This window comes from Mus musculus, chromosome 9, assembly GCF_000001635.26.
Source record: "Mus musculus strain C57BL/6J chromosome 9, GRCm38.p6 C57BL/6J".
NCBI lineage: Eukaryota > Metazoa > Chordata > Mammalia > Rodentia > Muridae > Mus > Mus musculus.
Window position 1 is genome coordinate 54,950,244 of NC_000075.6, and position 19,133 is coordinate 54,969,376.

General features: G+C 45.1%; 2 protein-coding genes across 3 annotated transcripts; one reads left to right on the top strand and one right to left on the bottom strand.

The window, feature by feature from the left end:
* AY074887 (cDNA sequence AY074887) lies at positions 1-711 on the bottom strand. Its single transcript, NM_145229.2, has one exon. The coding sequence runs from the start codon at positions 594-596 to the stop codon at positions 198-200; it is 399 nt and encodes a 132-aa protein (NP_660264.1). The 5' UTR covers positions 597-711; the 3' UTR covers positions 1-197.
* Psma4 (proteasome subunit alpha 4) lies at positions 538-7,791 on the top strand. 2 transcript variants are annotated; one of them, XM_006511198.4, is made up of 10 exons: positions 538-660; positions 1,101-1,185; positions 1,839-1,865; positions 2,098-2,140; positions 2,436-2,598; positions 4,420-4,497; positions 4,638-4,726; positions 6,014-6,144; positions 6,568-6,691; positions 7,392-7,791. In XM_006511198.4, the coding sequence occupies exons 3-10, from the start codon at positions 1,863-1,865 to the stop codon at positions 7,544-7,546; spliced, it is 786 nt and encodes a 261-aa protein (XP_006511261.1). In that variant the 5' UTR covers positions 538-660; positions 1,101-1,185; positions 1,839-1,862; the 3' UTR covers positions 7,547-7,791. The 2 variants fall into 2 exon arrangements, with proteins under 2 accessions (XP_006511261.1, NP_036096.1); NM_011966.3 differs by lacking the exon at positions 1,101-1,185 and having other exon boundaries at positions 616-660; positions 7,392-7,787.
* Positions 7,792-19,133: the final 11,342 nt, after the last annotated feature.

Here is a 19,133-nt window from a genome sequence, read left to right on the forward strand (position 1 = left end):
TTTTTTTTTTTTTTTCTTTTGTCCGAGACAGGGTTTCTCTGTGTACCCCTGGCTGTCCTGGAACTCACTCTGTAGACCATGCTGGCCTCGAACTCAGAAATCCGCCTGCCTCAGCCTCCCAAGTGCAGGGATTAAAGGCGTGCACCACCACTGCCCGGCGAAGAGAAGTCTTAAACTTAGAACAAAAGTTATCCCAATTAAAGAGTTGGATCTGAGAAAGGAGAAAATGAGGCTAAGAGGAAGAACAAAGGAAAAACTGTTAAGGGGCAAGACTGGAAGAGTAAACGATTTGATTTGTCTATACAGTTGCTACTCTGGCCTCCATTAGAATGGTACAGAAGAGAAAACGAAAGTGGAGTGCAAAGCGTAGGAGGAATCTGGTTCCACTCTCCACGGTATAGACGCTTCCCTCCTCCCTCCAGTCCTCCTCTAATACAGACCGCAGCCAAAGCCGAGGTTGTGCTTCTGCACAGTCCACGTGGGCAGACTGAGCCCGCCCCAGCACTGGGAGAACTTCCGCGTCCTCCCGCCCCGCCCCGCCCCCTCGCAGTCCTGCGCACGCGCGGGAGCCATATTCGCCGCGGATGCTTGGCCATCCGGGTTGGTTCTTCTCCAGCTGAGTAAAGAGGCGCTGATCTGCACCCTCACCGTCTTCCTCTGGTGAGGCTCAGTCCTTTAGGGGCCGCGGAGTCGAGGTGTCTGTCTCCCGGGCGGGGGCCATCTGCGTGGAGACCACGGCCCAGGCCCGCGGCCGCCACCGAGGAGCCGTGGGCACGATGACTTTGCACCCGCCTCCTCGGTGACCGGCCTGCCAGGGACTGGTCCCCGCCGGCCGCCGTCGGGTATCCCCGCGGGGCCTTGACGGCTCGCCTGGGCTCTGAGACCCTCCGGGCCGGTGCGAGGGGTGGGGGCGGCTGCGGCCCAGAGAGTCAATTCGGGAAAGTGGCGCTGCGGGGGAAAGTCCAAGTCTTGTAGCGCCGGCGCCAGGCGTGGAGGTAGCTGTGTTCACAGTCGAATCCGAAACCCGCCGTGGCCTCCTGGCTGCTGTGCTCAGGGCCACCTTTCTGTTTCTCCTACATGTTGGAACCGACTCCTGGCAGGTTAACTCTCCTTAGGCCTGACGACTCTTCTAAAATGTCACTTCCCGTGGTCCTTGAATCCAGCCCGTCGGTGAAGCGGTCTTAAGTAAGATAAAGGTGTTTTCTAACATCTGGGCGCGCAGACCCTTCAAATGTCTGCTTAGCTTTCCAGCCACGATGCCTTCCTTATATCCCATTTGGCAACATAGGAATTGAACTGCCATTTTTCTACTAAGGCAGAGTTTCCATTGCTGTCTTTCGAAGAAACGGAAATAAGGACCAGGTTTACCACCTAACCCCTACACCCCCAAATTTAGGACCATGTGAATTATCCACTTTGTTAACCTTTCTCAGCCTGCTCTACTTGGAATGCCCTTCCTTCACCCCTTCACAATTCTTTTTCTTTGACTTGAGGCTTTTCAACTTACCTTTGCCTCTCCCACCTCTAATTTACTCTCATTATCTGTATTGGTTTCCTAAAATCTTACTTGCTGTCGATTCTGCTTTCCCTCCCCACCCTGAATGTCTCTTCCATGTTGCTTTATAATCTTTGTCTGTCATACCTGGCTGCTAGATTCTGAGCTTTTCAGGACACCATGGTTTACCTTTATTGTGGTGGCCCAGCATCTGTATAGGTCCCAGTGGTGGTGCAGTTCATGTTAGCTGAGTGATGGTGTGGATCAAGTGGTATTAACAGTGGAAGACACTTCTTAAAATTGTGGGGGTTTTGTTATTAATGATCCTGTTTTCTTTTCACAGGAATCAACATAAAGTTCAGAAACCATGGTGAGTTCATGACACGTTTCCTTTAACTTTTGCCTGGGAACATTATGGCTTGTTTGAAGCTCACAGCCTGACATGGAAGAAAATGAAACCAAAGGGGTAGAGGGAGTTGAATGGGGTCTTCCGTCTTCTTTCCACTGAACTCAGCACCAGGGTGTCATTGTATCCAATGCATGGACATCCGGAAGTTGGCGTATGTCAGTGAACAGGCATCATCTCTGTTTTTCCTTTGCAGTCTCGAAGATATGACTCCAGGACCACAATATTTTCTCCAGAAGGTAAATTAGAAGATTTAACCTGCTCCAAAGAAGGTTGGGGCATTTTGTTGTGGTTGTTGCTTTAAGTAGTATATTTTTAGTGTTGGGGTCTAGTGTGACGTTTAGCTACACACATTTTGGAGTTGACTTCATTCCTTTGGTTCTTGGAGATAACTTGTCACCAGGTTCATTACGCCATGCATTGTGGGCGAGTAAATGCAGGGCTGTTGATGCCAGCCTACCTGTGTCATTGCTGATTTCTCTCAGATGAGTGGTGCAAGAGCGAGAGGAACCGTGGTGTCTCACTGTTTTGTAGGTCGCTTATACCAAGTGGAGTATGCCATGGAAGCCATTGGACATGCAGGCACCTGTTTGGGGATTTTAGCCAATGATGGAGTTTTGCTTGCAGCGGAGAGGCGCAACATCCACAAGCTTCTTGATGAAGTCTTCTTTTCTGAGAAAATTTATAAACTTAATGAGTAAGTGCGATCATGGGGAAGAGCTTGAACTATTGCACTTGACAGCGTACTCAGGATTTGCATATTTAAGGAGGGATCTTCTATGTGAAGTGATAGAACTGAAATGAGCAGTTTTATTATTTTTCTTGTAAAAATCTGTGTATTTGCTTTATTTTGCTTGACATCTCCTTGCAGCCCATTATATCTCAGTTCATTATGTGTATAATTCACTTGAAATGCAAAGATAAACACTTGGTGCAAAATAGCACTGTGCAGTGATAAAAGTATGTATGTATTTTCTGGCCACACAGGTTTGGTTTAAAATCTAAAGTCCATGGATACAAGGTGCTACACCTATTATCTAACTTCTTGAGGATCAGAGTGGTTATGGGAATCAAATGAAACAAAATAGTGAAATAAACTAACACAGTGCCACCGTGTAAAGCAGGGCCTCAGGATGCCCTTCAGAATGGCACGCAGGAATTCTGTACAGTTATCCTGACTCTTTACCAAAGAACAAGGCTCGTGGAGGTCTGACACAGTTCAGCCACAGGGTGCAGTCTGATTCTGTCCAGTTTGAGTACTTGGAGCTGGCTGTGGGATTTGGTTGTTGGTGGAAGACTGGCTGTGCTATATAGAGACTTTGCCATCAGTGGTAGGCCGGCTGAAGACTTGGCACTGGGGCCTAGTTAATTATTTGTTTATGTATTACAGCTTTGGATGTGTTTACCAAGCACACTGACCACTCTCACAACCTATTCTTACCTTCCCATCTCCCACCCTTCTCCCCACAAATATTTATGTCTGTCTGTTTTGATTCACTGGCATTACCAGGGCCATCTGTGTGAGAGCTGCTTGCTGGAGTCTGGTGGGCTCAGCAGTGTGTACATATAGCCGAGAACAGTGAGTCTTGCCCAGAATCTACCAGTAACCAATAGATCCTATATAAGGGGTAGGGTCCTATGAGCTACTCTTGGCTAATTATTGACAGGGCTGGTCTTGTCCGCGCCCAAACTAGTTGTAAGCTTGTGACTTCACTTGTCAGATCTAGAGAACGTGCTTTGCTGCCCTTACTCTGTCTCCTCTCTTAAGTAGTTGGCAGCCCCTTTCCCACAACGTTCACAGACCTTAGAGAGGGAGTGGTTGGTCTGAGTGACATCCTTAGGACTGTCTCACACTCTCATTTATTTCCTGTGTTATGGGAAGCTATGAGTCTGCACTATAGCATCCATTGTAAATTGAGGCTTCTCTGATTAAAGAGGGGATCCACTTCTGTCTGGGAGTAAAAGTGTAGGTATTTAGAAGGCAGTTGGGTTCTGTGTTCATTAGCCCTCAGAAGTGCACTTCCTGCATGGGCCTTTGGTACTCCCCTCACATAGTACCGTCTTCCCTAGTCACATTAGTCTCTACCCAGCGACTTATTGGCTTGTTTAGGCATAGTCAGTGCAGATATCTACACTCTAGAGAGCCAGGGAAGGCTTTGGGGAACAGGCAGAAAGCGGGTACGTGCCTAGGCAATTTTTGAACTTACCACCCTCACCCCTACACCTGTCAGGCCAGGCATGGCAAGTTAGACCCTAACGTGTGGGAGTGGTCTGGCTTCTGTACTTGGTGTTCCTTCTCTTGCTGTTTCCAGAGAGCAGTAATCAATACATCTGTTTTAGTTCAGGCTGCATTTGTTTATCATTTATGCTGAATGACACTAGGTAAACATCTCCTAAGAAGATGCTATTTTCATCGCAAAGCTGTTGAATCCCTAATAGATCTAGGTGTTTTATATCACTTAGAAATTCTCTGACAAGCATCTTCCCTTCTTATAGTGACTTTTTTTTCTCCTTCTAGGGACATGGCTTGCAGCGTGGCAGGCATAACATCTGATGCTAACGTTCTGACTAACGAGCTAAGGCTCATTGCTCAACGGTAAGGACGGAAATCGTGTAGCACTCAGCATGTCTCCAAGGAAAGCTTTTTCTTTCATATATATTCTCTACAGAGAGCATCTTCTTGCATTGTATATATTTTAGAGAAGCCTGTTTAATATGTCAATCTCTTTACTTTAGGTACTTATTACAGTATCAGGAGCCAATTCCCTGTGAGCAGTTGGTTACAGCACTGTGTGATATCAAACAGGCGTACACACAGTTTGGAGGTACTGAATTTTTTTGGAAATTTTCTGAAAACTGAAAACATTTTATGAAGAATAAACTTTTTACTTTGTTTTGTTCTGCTTTAAGGTTTGTTAAGGTTGTTTTTGTTGTTGGATTTATTTTGGTTTTAGATTTTTTAAACATTTTCTTTCTCTCTCTCTCTCTCTCTCTTTCTCTCTCTCTCTCTCTCTCTTTCTTTCTTCCTTCCTTTCTTTCTTTATCAAGACAGGGTTTCTTTGTGTAGCCCTGGCTGTCTTGGAACTTGCTCTATACCCCAGGCTGACCTCAAACTTACAGAGATCCACCTGCCTCTGCATCTCAAGTGCTGGGCTTAAGGGCATGTGCCACCACCACCTAGCTTTAAAACACATTGTTTTAAAAATATTTTTGTTTTTTGCAAATTTCCTGCAATGAATTTTGATAATATTCACCCACCATTTCCTTCCCTATCTGTCCCCCACCTCTCAGCCCACTCAGCTTCCTGTTCTTTCCCTCCCTTCCCCTGTCCCCTTTTAACTCCTTCAGTTCAGGTTCCCTAGAGCACTGTCACATTACCAAGGGTCACACCCATAAAGAAACTGCCTTCCCCTCCCAGCAGCCCCCAGTTGCTGGACACTCTGAGCTGGAGGAGGGGCCTCATGCGCCCTCCCCTCGGGGCTGAGAGTTGGTCTGCCGCTGTTCTTGTGGATGTTGTCACAGCTGCTGTGAGCTCATGTGCATGGCGGCTCAGTTGTATTTGGATAACACTTTCCTTGTCACCCAGCAGCACCTCTGGCTCTTCCAGTCTCTCTGTCCCTTCTTCTTCTTCCATGATCCTTGGGTGTTGGAGGAGTGCTCTGGATGTCCCGTGAGCGGAGCACCCTGAAGTCTCTTACTCTCCACACTTGTTTGTAACATTCACAGTTTAGCCTGAACTCCTCTGGTGCTCCCTGCAGTCCCGCCACAGCCTCCTGCACACTGGGTGCAGATCGTGCCTGCTTCAGGGGCAAATCTGCTTCCACGTGTCAGTTGGCAGCTTCATCCACAGATACTCAAGCCTGGAAACAGACTCTTCTTCCATATTAATGAAGCTCAGCACTGGCCTTCTGTATCCACATATCCACCCCAGCCTCAGCCCAGCTCCTAGAGACAGAGTTGGCATTTGTGACTGAGCTTATCTGTGGTGGCCAGAATACAAACCAGTTATGCGTGCTTCACTTCTCAGAGGCTTGGGCCACGTCCACTGACAGCTCTAAATTGAGATTGTTGGGTTTAAAATTGAAATTATTGATTCTTTTTCTTTGTTAAAGGCAAACGTCCCTTTGGTGTTTCTTTGCTGTATATTGGCTGGGATAAGCACTATGGCTTTCAGCTCTATCAGAGTGACCCAAGTGGAAACTATGGGGGATGGAAAGCCACATGCATTGGGAACAACAGTGCTGTGAGTATTTTCGTGCCACTGTAAAATGTAGTGAAAGGCTAAGAGGACAGTAATGTTAAATAGTGATGTGTGTGTGTGTGTGTTAGAGTATCTACCATAGGATTTAACAGCTTCATAACTTCTTCAGTGTGAAGGGAATGCCTGTTTGTAGTGCTACATCTTGATAGTTTGTTGAAGCTATCTGTAGCTAAGGGCTAGTTTTCCCTTATAAGTAGTAGAACTCTTAAAGACAAGTCTCTTGAGGCCAGGGCCTCATTTAAAGGTCCTGTCCCTGCCCTGTTCATGCCGCCTTCCCCTGCTGTCAGCAGTGGGCTATACTTCTTCAGTGTCAGCATGAATTCAGGCCTTAGTTCTTCTAACCATCCTGTGCCCTCCCCACCATGCGCAGATTGGAAGGAAACTCTGTTGATGTTTTGTTTTCAGGCGGCTGTGTCAATGTTGAAACAAGACTACAAAGAAGGCGAAATGACTCTGAAGTCAGCGCTTGCTCTGGCTGTTAAGGTGCTAAATAAGACAATGGATGTTAGTAAACTGTCAGCTGAAAAAGGTAATCCTGTGTCCTCCTGCTTTGTCTAAACTGAGGATTTTATTGAATAGCCACAGCCTTAGGTTTTTAATGTGTTTTAGTTCATTGAAGCTGCCACTTAGGGGACACTAAGGACCCCATGTCTTGAGTAAGATGAGTCTTGATGAACTGAAAAGCCACAGTTCTGCAATATAGGGCAGGCTTAAGGACTTGAGCCTGACTGTAACTCCTGGTTTGGAGATCCTGTGTCCGCAGCTGGCCTTGAACTCAGTGTTAGACCAAAGCTGGCCTCAAACTAGCATTGCCCTTCCCCTGCTTGTTCCTCCCAGATACTGGGATCCCGGGTGTGTACCACCATGCCTGATGGAAGCTGCTTTTTAGGTCATTTTTTTTTAAAAAAAGAAATGAGAAAAGTCCATAAAGAAGTGTTGCTTTGTTTAGGATTCTGTCTTGTTCTTCTGGTTAACTTGTGTGGGTAACAACTGCCAGCCAGATATCAGAGAGACATAAATGTTTGCTAAGAAGGCTGTTGGGTGAAGAAAAGACCTCTAGGTAAACATCAGGGCATCACAAGATCAAAGGTGTTGTGTTCCCATAAAAATGTGGGTACATCATAAAGTATAAAACATAGGAGAGCAAGACTCAGGGAGAGAGAACAGCATAAGCCATGGTGACATGCGCTGAGTCCTGCCTCTGATACAAATGTATGTTTGTGTTTTAGTGGAAATCGCCACACTAACAAGAGAGAGTGGGAAGACGGTGATCAGAGTCCTCAAGCAAAAGGAAGTGGAACAGTTGATCAAAAAACATGAAGAGGAAGAAGCTAAGGCTGAGCGGGAGAAGAAAGAAAAAGAACAGAGAGAAAAGGATAAATAGACAGAATCACGGATTTTATAACTCCTTAGAGGCACCAATTCACTTAGGAGCTGTCCTGGCCTTCCACCCCGGAAGTGTTTTCTTGTATTATCTTCCTTACCTTGGCCATCGGGGAAATAGGACATTACATACTGAATTGGGTCCATGTCTGTCCAGTTGGATGCTTTATTGTAATGATGGACATCTTTATAAACATCTTAATCTCAACACATAATTTTTGGAATAAAACTTGGAAAGATTGGTTATGGTGAAAGGATACTTTCTCTGTGGCAACAATTGTTGAGAAGATGCCACGGCTGGGGCTGGAGAAGTGGCTCAGTAATTAAGAGTGCACTGCTCTTACAGAGGATCTGTCTGAGTTCAGTTTCCAGTGCCCATATTGGGTGGGTCACAGCCACAGCTTGGTCTCCTAGGGGTGGCAGTGCCCCTGGCATCTGCAGTTGTATGTACACACACACACACACACACACACACAGACATAAATAGTTAAATAGCAGTCAACATAAATAGTTAAATAGCAGTGAACAAAAGGTACCAGGGTTGCTAGGGTGACCATTGCTGCCTTCTTGTGAGGTATATATGCTGTGGCTTATACTTGAAATACCCCAATTTCACAGAATTGGGGGTGTGCGTGCACTGTGTGTGTGTGTGTGTGTGTGTGTGTGTGTGTGTGTGTGTGTGTGTGTGTGTGTGAAGAATGCTGAGTCCCGAGACTGGGGCTACCCACAGTTAGGAGCTGCAGCTTCATAGAAGATCATACTGGAGGAGAAGTTGGAAGGGCAACTCCAGTGAGGCTGAAGGGAGCCCTAGTGCTCAACCTGTCTGCTTGGGGTTCTGTGACTTGACAGAAGTAATGGAGTGCAGTTGTTAGAATGTGGTTTGTGGACCACCATCAGTCATTAGAGGAATAGAAGCCGGGGCATCACACCCCAGACCTACTGTCTGCAGTTGAAGCCCAGCCTTACCTGTTGTTCATGATCTGACACCCACCTCCACCCCAGGGCGCTGGACTGAGCATCTTGGGCATAAAGATGTATCCCCACCCTGCTTTAACAAGCTGTAGATTGGGATTCTTATGCTTGCTAAAGTTTTAGAGGTAAGTTTTACACATTAGAGTCACCTGACAGCTTTTCAAACTTGGGCTCAAAGCTAGGTCCATACCATTAGCTCAGTATTTGGCAGGGGACCCAGACATTGGTGTGGCTTTTATTCCATGGTAGAGGGATAAGAGCCAGTTTCTTTAGCTGATGTCTGTCAAGCCTCCGAGTGGTCTTAGTGACTTATCTGAAATATTTGCTGTGTTGTTTTATACAGCTTATTCTCACTTTGGGGCCTTTTAGCAAAAATCAAATATATATAGTGTGTTCATCTGTTCATACCTGTTTTATGCATGTTTCTGCTTAAAAAGACATCCTTTGTTGCTTGTTTTGTTTTCTAAGAGCTTTTCTGTGTAGCCCAGGCTAGCCTGGAGCTCACAATCCTGCTTCAGTTTTTAAGTCCTGAGATAACAGCAGGTGTGTGCAGTGTACACAGTTGTAGCAGCTCCAACCAACGGCATTAGGGGTACATTTCTTTCTCAAGACACATCATAGCTTTCCTATGCTTAGGAATAGTGACTAGCAAACACTATGCCTGAAGATCATTTTTTTTTCCAACTGAAATTCAGCAACAGCACTTGTGCATGAAAACGAAGATGCAAGATAGGTGGTATGCTCAGAATGAGAGCTGGCTCAAGAAGGTCAAGGGTCACCTTGCTAGCCCTTACCTAGGAAGATAAGCCTCAGAGCACTCAACAAGCGGAGAACAGTGAAAGAAAGCACTGTCTTAGCTTTCTATTTTGATGATAAGATACCGTGACCGAAAGCAGCTTGTGGAGGAAAGGGTTTGCTTACTTCAGCTTACACTTTCAGGTAACAGTCCATCACTGAGGGAAATTAGGGCAGGAACTCAGAGGCAGGAGCTGATGCTGCAGAGGCCATGGAGGAGTGCTGCTTACAGGCTTGTTCTCCGTGCTTTTCTCAGCCTGATTCTCTTACAGAACCCAGGGCCACACCGGTCCAGGGCACCACCACCCTCAATAGGTTAGTCCCTCCCATGTCAATCACTACGAAAATGCCCAACAGGCTTCCTACAGCCTGATCTTATGGTAGCATTTTCTCTTCTCTATTGGGGTTTCCCCCTTTCAAATGATTATCTTGTGTCAAGTTGACGTAAACTAGCCATCACACATTGAGTAATAATTCTGGCATCACAAGTACATGGTTGTGGGTAGACAAGCCCCGAATCTTACTAGAATTGACTATACATCCTTAAATGATCCTGTTTCAGTCTTGTTACACTCAATAGTAACATGAGTAGAGAAGTGAATCCATATATTACCTTGCCATATCTCCAGCTTATGCCCAGAGGCTAGCCAGTTACCCCTGTAGGGATCAGGACTGGTCTGGATGGTTATACCAAGATCTCTCACTTGGACATCAGTGGCCCTGGACTGATTTTCTTTCTCCATAGGCACCTGCCTCTGTAAAGTCCAGTTCTTCACACTAGCCTAGGGCAGCACCCTATACTCCGGCTTTCAGCTGCCTTTTCTACCTGTGCCCCCTCTTCACCATCTAGCCATCCTTGGACCCATCAATCCCTCATCTCTCGTTCATATACTTGCCAGTTTCTCTGCCTCAGAAGTGCCCTTCTCCTGGGTATCTGTCTCTCTTTTGATTGAATGTTTTCTCATTTGGCTCCTATAGAAGAACAATCTGCTGTGCGCTCTCTAGGCTCCTTGCCCTGCTGATTTTCTCCATAACACGCCTCACTGGCTGTCATTCTGTCCATCTCCTGGACGACGGTTCCAGAGAAAGGACTTTGTTCTCTTTCAGTAGCTGCAACCTAGTTCCAATACAGGAACTGGCACATTCAAGGTAATAAACACTGATACATGGATAAACAATGTCCCTTCTTGATATGCTGTGCAAAATTCTGAAAAACCCTTTTCCACTTAGGTTAGTAGAGCTAGTAGGTTTTCCATGTCCTGACAGTCCCTTTCACACCCCAGAGCAAGGACACCTCAGAGACTAGCAGATAAGAGAACCCCGGGTACCTCACTACCACACTAGGAACTAGCATACTTTCGGCCTTTACACTGGGAGGTTAAAGGTTGTGGGGGCAGCCACGGCTACCCTGTAATGGCCAGTCGCTTTATCCTGCTTTGGGATCAGCTAGCCTAGAATCCAACGTTCTTTCAGCTGCTCTGTGGCATATTTTTATCCCTGTCGCAGGGCTTTCTGGTTCTAGGATGTTGCCTGATGCATCCCAATTGTAGCCTTAGCTGCCCTTATCCTAACAGGCACCCTTCACCAATAGCAGTCATTGAATTCTCTCATCTGGGCAGAACTAGATGGTTCTCACAGGGCACCCCCACCTTTGCAACCTCTGACAGGAACAATTAAGAGAGCTCTGGCTTACATTTCTGAGTCAAACTTTAAAATCAAAAGTTTTTCTTTCACTTTCGAGAGCTTCAGATCATGCTTTTAAAAATAGTAGTGTGGTGGCAAATTATGTGCTCCTGTGCACGCTTTCATCGGGTGTTTTTCTTAATCGGAAATGAGTCTCTGGAACCTCCACAGTCTAGCACTTTGAAAGTTCCAGAGCATTTGTTTTAGCAGAAGAGAAAGAGAGAAAGATGGAGAGAGAGCGGGAGGGAGGGAGGGAGGGAGGGAGGGAGGGAGGAAGGGAGGGAGAGAGAGAGAGAGAGATTCCCGAGACTGAAGAACTCGTAATAGAACTGCCGGCCTATTACTCATCCACGTATACCCCATTACCAAAAGTTAACTGGAAATGTACATGTTTAATGGCTTACTTTTTCCTCAGTGTGAGTTTTTTCTTTTAATATTTATATATTATTTTACGTGGATACGTGCCTGAATGTATGTATATGAACCACTTGTGTGCTGTGGTCATGGAAACCAGGATCTCCTGGAACTGTGGGCTATAAGCCACCCATGTGGGTGCTGGGAACAAAACCTGGGTCCTCTGCAAGAGCAACAATCGGTCTTAACCACTCGGCCATCATCTCTCCAGACCAAGGGGAGTTTTCAAATTTTCTTTCCAATCTCTCTCTCTCCCCACCCACTGGATGTCCTTTCCTTCAGTCTCTGCTCCATTTTTGTCCCTGCATTTCCTTTAGACAGAAACAATTCTGGGTCAAAATTTTGAAGGTAGGTGGATGGCCCCATCCCTTTACTGGGGGTGCCCTATCTATCTACTGGAGATGGTCTCTTCAGGTTCCTTCTCCCCATGGTTAGGCATTTCAGCTAAGATTATCCCCACTGAGTCCTGGGAGCATCTCACATCCCAGGTCTCTGGGACTTTCTAGAGGTTCCCCCTGCCTCCTACTCTCTGTCGCTGCATATTTCCATTCATTCTCTTGGCCCTCTAGGCTTCTCTCCTATCATCCCCCCATACCTGATTCTGTCCCCCCACTCTCCCACCCAGGTTCCTCCCTCCCTCCCTCTGTCTCCCATGATTATTTTGTTCCCTCTTCTAAGTGGGATTGAAGCATCCTCACTTAGGCCTTTCTTCTTGTTAAACTTCATATGGTCTGTGAATTGTATCATGGGAGATAGCCTCAAACACATTGGCACAGGGGAAATTTTCCTGAACATAACATTGGTTCAGGCTCTAAGATCAACAACTGACAAATAGGACCTCATGAAACAGAAAAGCTTCTGTAAGGCAAAGGACACTGTCAGTAGGACAAAATGACAACCTACAGATTGGGAAAAGTCCTCCACTAACCCTACTTCCAATAGAGAGCTAATATACAAAAATATATAAAGAACTCAAGAAGTTAGACTTCAAAAAAACCAAACCCAATTAAAAAATGGGATACAGAGCTAAACAGAGAATTCTCAACAGAGGAATCTTGAGTGGCCAAGAAGCACTTAAAGAATTGTTTAACATCCTTGGTCATTAGGGAAACTCAAATCAAAAAGATCCTGAGATTTCACTTTATACCAATCAGAATGGCTAAGATCGAAAACTCAGGTGATGACACACTGATGAGGATGTGGAGAAAGAGGAAGACTCTTCTACTGCTAGTGGGATTGCAAATTAGTACAACCACTCTGGAAATCAATCTGGAGGTTCCTCAGAAAATTAGAAATAGTTCTACCTGAAAACCCAGCTATACCACTCCTGGGCATATACCCAAAAGATGCTCCACCATACCACAAGGACACGGGCTCCACTATGTTCATAGCAGCCTTATTCATAATAGCCAGAAGCTGGAAACAACACAGATGTTCCTCAGCTGAAGAATGGATACAGAAAATACAGTTCATTTACAAAATGGAATACTATTCAGCTATTAAGAATGAGGACATCATGAAATTTGCAGCCAAATTAGAAATATCATCCTGAGCAAGGTAACCTAGACTCAAAGGGGCATGCATGGTATCTCCTGATAAGTGGATATTAGCCAAAAAGTATGGAACACCCATGATACAACTCAGCCTGCATTTTAATTTTATATGTTGATGTACCGAAGTGGTTTTTGTTTGCTTGTGTAAGCAAAACTGTCAATCATTCGAAGATTTTATCTATCTTTCTATCTATCTATCTATCTATCTATCTATCTATCTATCTATCTATCTATCTATCATCTATCTATCTATCTACCTACCTACCTACCTATCTATATTGGTGCCTGGGGAGATGGCTCAGTAGTTAAGATCATTGGCTGCTCTTCCAGAGGACCTGGATTGGATTCCCAGTGTCTACATGGCAGATCACAGCTGTTTCTAACTTCAGTTTTAGGGGATTCAACACGCTCACACAGACATGCAGGCAAAATACCAATGTGTATGAAATAAAAATAATTAATTTAAAAAATTGTCTTTTGACAGTTTCATACATGTAGTCTTAGGGTTTCTATTGCTGTAGTGAAACTCATGACAAAAAGAGCAAGCTAGGGAGGAAAGGGTTTATTTGACTTGCACTTCCATATTCCTGTTCATCATCAAAGGAAGTCAGGACAGGAACTGAAACAGGGCAGGAACTTGGAGGCAGGAGCTGATGGAGAAGCCATGGCAGTGTGCTGCTCACTGGCTTGTTCTTCCTGTCTTGCTCAACCTTGTTCCTTATAGAATCCAGGACCACCAGCCCAGGGATGGCACCACCCATAGTGGGCTGGGCCTCTCCTATCACTCACAAATTAAGAAAATGCCCTACAGTTTTGCCTACAGTCTGACCTAATGGAGGCATTTTCTTAATTGAGGTCCCCTCATCTCAGATGACTTCAGCTTGTACCAAGTTGACCTAAGATCAGCTGGCACATGTGTATATAATGAATTTTACTCCTTTTCACATCATTGCCCTCTTTTCCCTCTTCCCCTGATGCTGTCTTTCCCCTAAGAAGTCCTCTTTCTACTTTCATGTGTCTTTTGTGTGAATGACACACTCGGTTTGTGGTGGTTTGAATGAGAATGCCCCCCCCCCCCCAGACTCCACATAGGCTCATATGTTTGAATACTTGGTCCTCAATTGGTGGCATTGTTTGGGAAGGATTAGGAGGTGTGGACTTGTTGGAAGAGGTGTGTCATTGGGGGTGGGCTTTGAGGTTTAACAGAGTTGCTCCATTGCTAGTGTGCTCTCTATGCCTCATGCTTGCAGAGCGAGATGTGAGCACTTAGCTGTTCCTGGCACCATGCCTTTGCTCTGTCATGGACTCTAACCCTCTGAAACCATAAGACTCAAATTAAATACTTCTTAAGCTGCTTTGGTCGTAGTGTCTTCACCGCAACAGATTAGTAACTATGACAGAAGCTGCTACCAGGGACTGGGCTATTGCTTCACAGCCTGACCATTCTGGCTTTTTGGAGGAGCATGGAAGACGTTGGAACTTTGGACTAGGAAAGCAGTTCAACGTTAAGCGGAGCTCAATGGGCCATCCTAATAGGAGCTTGGAAGACAGTGTTGCCGAGAGCAATGTGGACTGTGGGGGCCCAGTTCAAGAGAAGTTTCAGAGGGCAACTGTCATGGTTTGAATATGCTTGGCCCAGGCAGTGACACTATTTGAAGGTGTGGCCTTGGTGGAATAGGTGTGTTACTGTGGGCATGGGCTTTAAGACCCTCATCCTAGCTGCCTGGAAGTCAGTCTTCCACTAGCAACATTCAGGTGAAGATGTGGAACTCTCAGCTCCTCCTACACTATGCCTGCCTGGATGCTGTCATGCTCCCGTTTTGATGATAATAGACTGAACCTCTGAACCTGTAAGCAGCCCCAATTAAATATTGTCCTTATAAGAGTTGCCTTGGTCATGGTGTCTGTTCACAGCAGTAAAACCCTAAGGCAGGAACAATAATAGCAATTGGGCTAGAGTTCATTCTTGTGGTATTTTAACAAGGAATGTGGGTAGTTTCTTTCCTTACCCTAAGAATCTGCCTGAGGCAGATTGAAAAGTAATAGACTAATTTCTTTGGCAGAGGGGTTTTCAATACAGACTAATATTGACTCTGTTGTGTGGTTATTAGTGATCACTCTTATGCATGTCTACAATGAAAGAGAGCAAGTGGGGCAAAAATAAATACACAACGTGCAATTGAAGTTAAAGAACACCAGGAAAACTTGCTATTGGAGTCAAGGTTTATGCTGCAAAAGATAAGGAGATCAAGGAGTGGCCAGATCCACAGTGGACTGAGACTGGGATGTCCTCAGGGCAAGACCCCACCCAGCTAAGCTTCCAATTCATGAAAGGTGTAAGGAATTTCCAGCTCCTAAAAAGTAAAGGCAAATCAAAGCTGCTACAGATGTGATTTAAGAGCGTCAAGATTCATCCAAAGTTGGTAGCCAAACTTAGCAATGTCAGCCCTGTGGCTTTGGAGTTATGCAGGATACATGAGTGAAGGGGTTGTGGAGTCTTCCTTCTTAGTTAAGGAGAGATGCTGAGGCCACCAAGCAATGTATGGTACGGTCAAGAGGCTCTGAGAGGCCATTGAGTGGAGCTGGATTGCTTTGGAGACCCCAGGATATTGGAGATGCCAGAGCTGTGAGATGCCTACCAAGGAGAGCTGCACAGAGTTGAACCAGCCCAGAAGAGGGAAGTATATTGCTGGAGCAAAGCCAGAGGGAAAGAGGCATGTACGCTCTTTGACATCAGATATGGAACTGCATCTTTGGAGTTTGCCTTGCTGGGTTTTGCTCTTAATTTGGTCCAGCATTTCCTCACTATGTCCCAATTCTCCCCTTTTGGAATGGTAATATATGTTCTATGCCAGTATGTTGTCAGTATGTCATCTGCCATTAATTTTACAGTGATTTACAGTTAAGAGGTTGCCTTGAGTCTCAGAATAGACTTTGGACTTTAAAAAGCTTGAGACTATGACAGAATATAAGTACTTTTGAAGTTGAGCTAAGTGCATTTTGCATTATGATATGGGCATGAGCCTGTGGGGACCAGGGTATGTAACAGGATGGTTTGAATGAAAACAGCTCATAGGCTCATGTGTTTGAATAGTTGAAGGAATGTCTTGGGAAAGAGTAGAAGGTGTGGTCTTTAGGAGGTATGTCACTGAGAGTGAGTGGGTTTGAGGTTTCAAAAGACTTGCTCCTTCAAGTGTGCTCTCTTGACTACAGCTTGCAGATCAAGATGTGAGCGCTCAGCTGTTCCTGCTGCCATGACTTTGCTCTGTCATCATGGACTCTAACACTGTGAAAACATAAGTCCAACTAAATGCTTTCTTTTATGAGCTGCTTTAGTTACAATATTCTAACAGCAATAGAAAAGAAACTAAGACTCGGTGTGGTGGTTTGAATATACTTGGCCCAGAGAGTGGCACTATTAGGAGGTGTGGCCTTTTGCACTAGGTGTGGCCTTTTGCAGTAGGTGTGGTCTTGTTGGAGGAAGTGTGTCACTTTTGGGGTGGGCCTCCTCCTAGCTGCCTGGAAGACAGGCTTCCTTTGGATGAAGATGTAGAACTCTCAGCTCCTCCAGTGCCATATCTGTCTTGATGTTGCCACATATGATGATAATGGGCTGAACCTCAGAACCTGTAAGCCAGCCCCAATTAGATGCTATCCATTGTAAGAGTTGCCTTGATCATGCTGTCTATTCACAACAATAAACCCTAAGACACATGGTTTAATTGGAGTTGCTTGCATATACATATGTGACAATCACATTTTTGTTTATGATTTATTTTATTGATACTTTGCCTGCTTGTATGTATAAGGATCATGTGTGTGCCTGGTGCCCTAGGAGGTCAGAAGAAGGTGTTGGATCCCTTGGAACTGGAATTACAATGGATTGTGAGTCACCATATGGTTGCTGATGAATCCAGGTCCTCTGCAAAAAACGCGTGTGTGTGTGTGTGTGTGTGTGTGTGTGTGTGTGTGTGTGTGTGTGTGTGTGTGTGTATGTGTTGAGAGAGGGAATCTCTATATATATCCCTGGTTCTGAAACTCACTATATAGATCAGATAGGCTTACAGCTCACAGAGATCCACCTGCCTTTGCTTCCCAGGTGCTAGGATTAAAGGTGTTCCCCACCACATCTGGTTATAATCGTATATTTTGAATTATATGTTATGAACTGGTGAAGTGACTCAGTGTGTAAAGACATTTGCTCTCAAGCCTGACCTGACCACCTGCTTAACCCCTGGGTCCTGCGTAGTGGAAGCAGAGAACTGATATTCACAAGTTCTATTCTGACCTCCAAATGCGGTGTATGCACGTGCATACAAATGGACAAATGTAAAACATATCTAACTGTACACTTTGGCTAGGGAATATAGCTCAGGTGGTTTGCTAAGCGAGAACAAAAGGCTGGGTTTGATCCCAGCACTGAATAGCACAGAGAGTAATGCACACAACTGTAATTCCAGCATTCGGGAGGTAGAGAGGGAGAAACCAGAAGCTCTTGGTTACTTTGCATCATATAATGAGTTCAAGGCCATTGGATACAGGAAATCCTGACTTTTAAAAGTGCACATCTCAATCACTTTTGCCATAGTCAACTGCAGAATGCTTTTCTCACTGCAGAAAGAAACATTGTAGCCAACATCCAAGCCCCTGCCCACTCAGAGCAAATGCTAACCTACTGTGTGTCTCTACAAATGTGCCTGTTCCAGATAGTTCATATAAATGGAGTCACGTCCAAGTTTTCATGTAGACATGTATTTTATTTTTTTAGGAGAATATTCCTTGGAGTCACATCTCGGTATTCCTGGGAGTCACACCCTGCCCTGCTCATCCCCTGCACCAGCTGGCAAACCCTGTCTGCCCTCCTTTCCCCAACCTCTCCCAGACAGAGAATTTTTCACCCCCCTCAGAAAACTCCATGCTAACATGTTATCACTCCTTGTCTCCCCGTTTCCCACAACCCACTCAAGAGTGCCTGTGCAGGGGTTCAGTTTTGGACCATGTATGGGCACCATCCCAGCTCCTAGCTGGCACGTCATCACTCCTCATCCAAGCTCTATAAAACCCCCTTCTTTAGCCTGGATGTGTGACTCCACTGACCTTCACTGTGAGATTGGTGAACCCACGCAAGAGCTGCCTCCTAATAAACCTGCCTTTATTGTTGTCTTCAGACACACCAGAAGAGTGCATCGAATCCCATTACAGATGGTTATGAGTTACCATGTGGTTGCTGGAAATTGAACTCAGCACCTCTGGAAGAACAATCAGTGCTCTTAACTACTGAGCCATCTCTCCAGCCCCACCTTTATCTACTTTTAATCTGGTCGAATCTGCCCCATATCTGTCACCAAGGGAGAGAAAATGCCTATCATGTATTAATACTAATAATATTTTCATTACATTTTAATTTATGTTGCAAGTGTTTGGCACATGTGCATGTGTCACAGTGAACATGTGGAGCTCAGAGGACAACTTGTGGGACACTCTTCTCCTGCCATGTGAATCCCAGAGACTTGACTCAGGTCATCAGGCCCAGTAAAGGCATCTTCACCACTACACCATCTCACAAGCCCATCCTAAAGTGTTTGCTTGTTTGTTTGAAACAGAGTCTCTTCTTTCTATATGGCCCTGGCTGTCTTGGAACTCATTATGTAGACCAGGCTGGCCTTGTCTCCCAAGTGCTGGTATTAAAGGTGTGCATCACTATGTCCAGTCTGTCTTGTTCTTTTATAAATCTACCCTACATTCATATTAGGCTTATAGTTTATAAACTGAGTTTGTGTTCCTCAATTGTTTCTAACATAGCCCAATAAACTTGGGGAACGGGTGGTAATTTGAGTGTCTAAGATTTTTGTCAGTTTCTGAAGTAGTTCTCAGATCTGGAAGGGGTTCTCACTTCTTTTCACACTGGAAGGAGGAATCCTTTCCTTTCTCCAAGTTCCTGTATACATGGCACCTGGAGAAGCCAAGTCTTTGATTCTACACCTAAGAACCTTGCATAGCTGGAGGTGTAGTTAAGTGGCAGAACCTTATGTAATGATATTCTCTGAAAATTGCAGAGTCAGAGAGCTGGGAGAATTCAAGGAAATATGTCTCCTAAGGCTTGAAGAATAGAATTACTTTTTTTCTGATGTCAACCACAGACATGATTGTTTTAGAGAATACACAAACAAG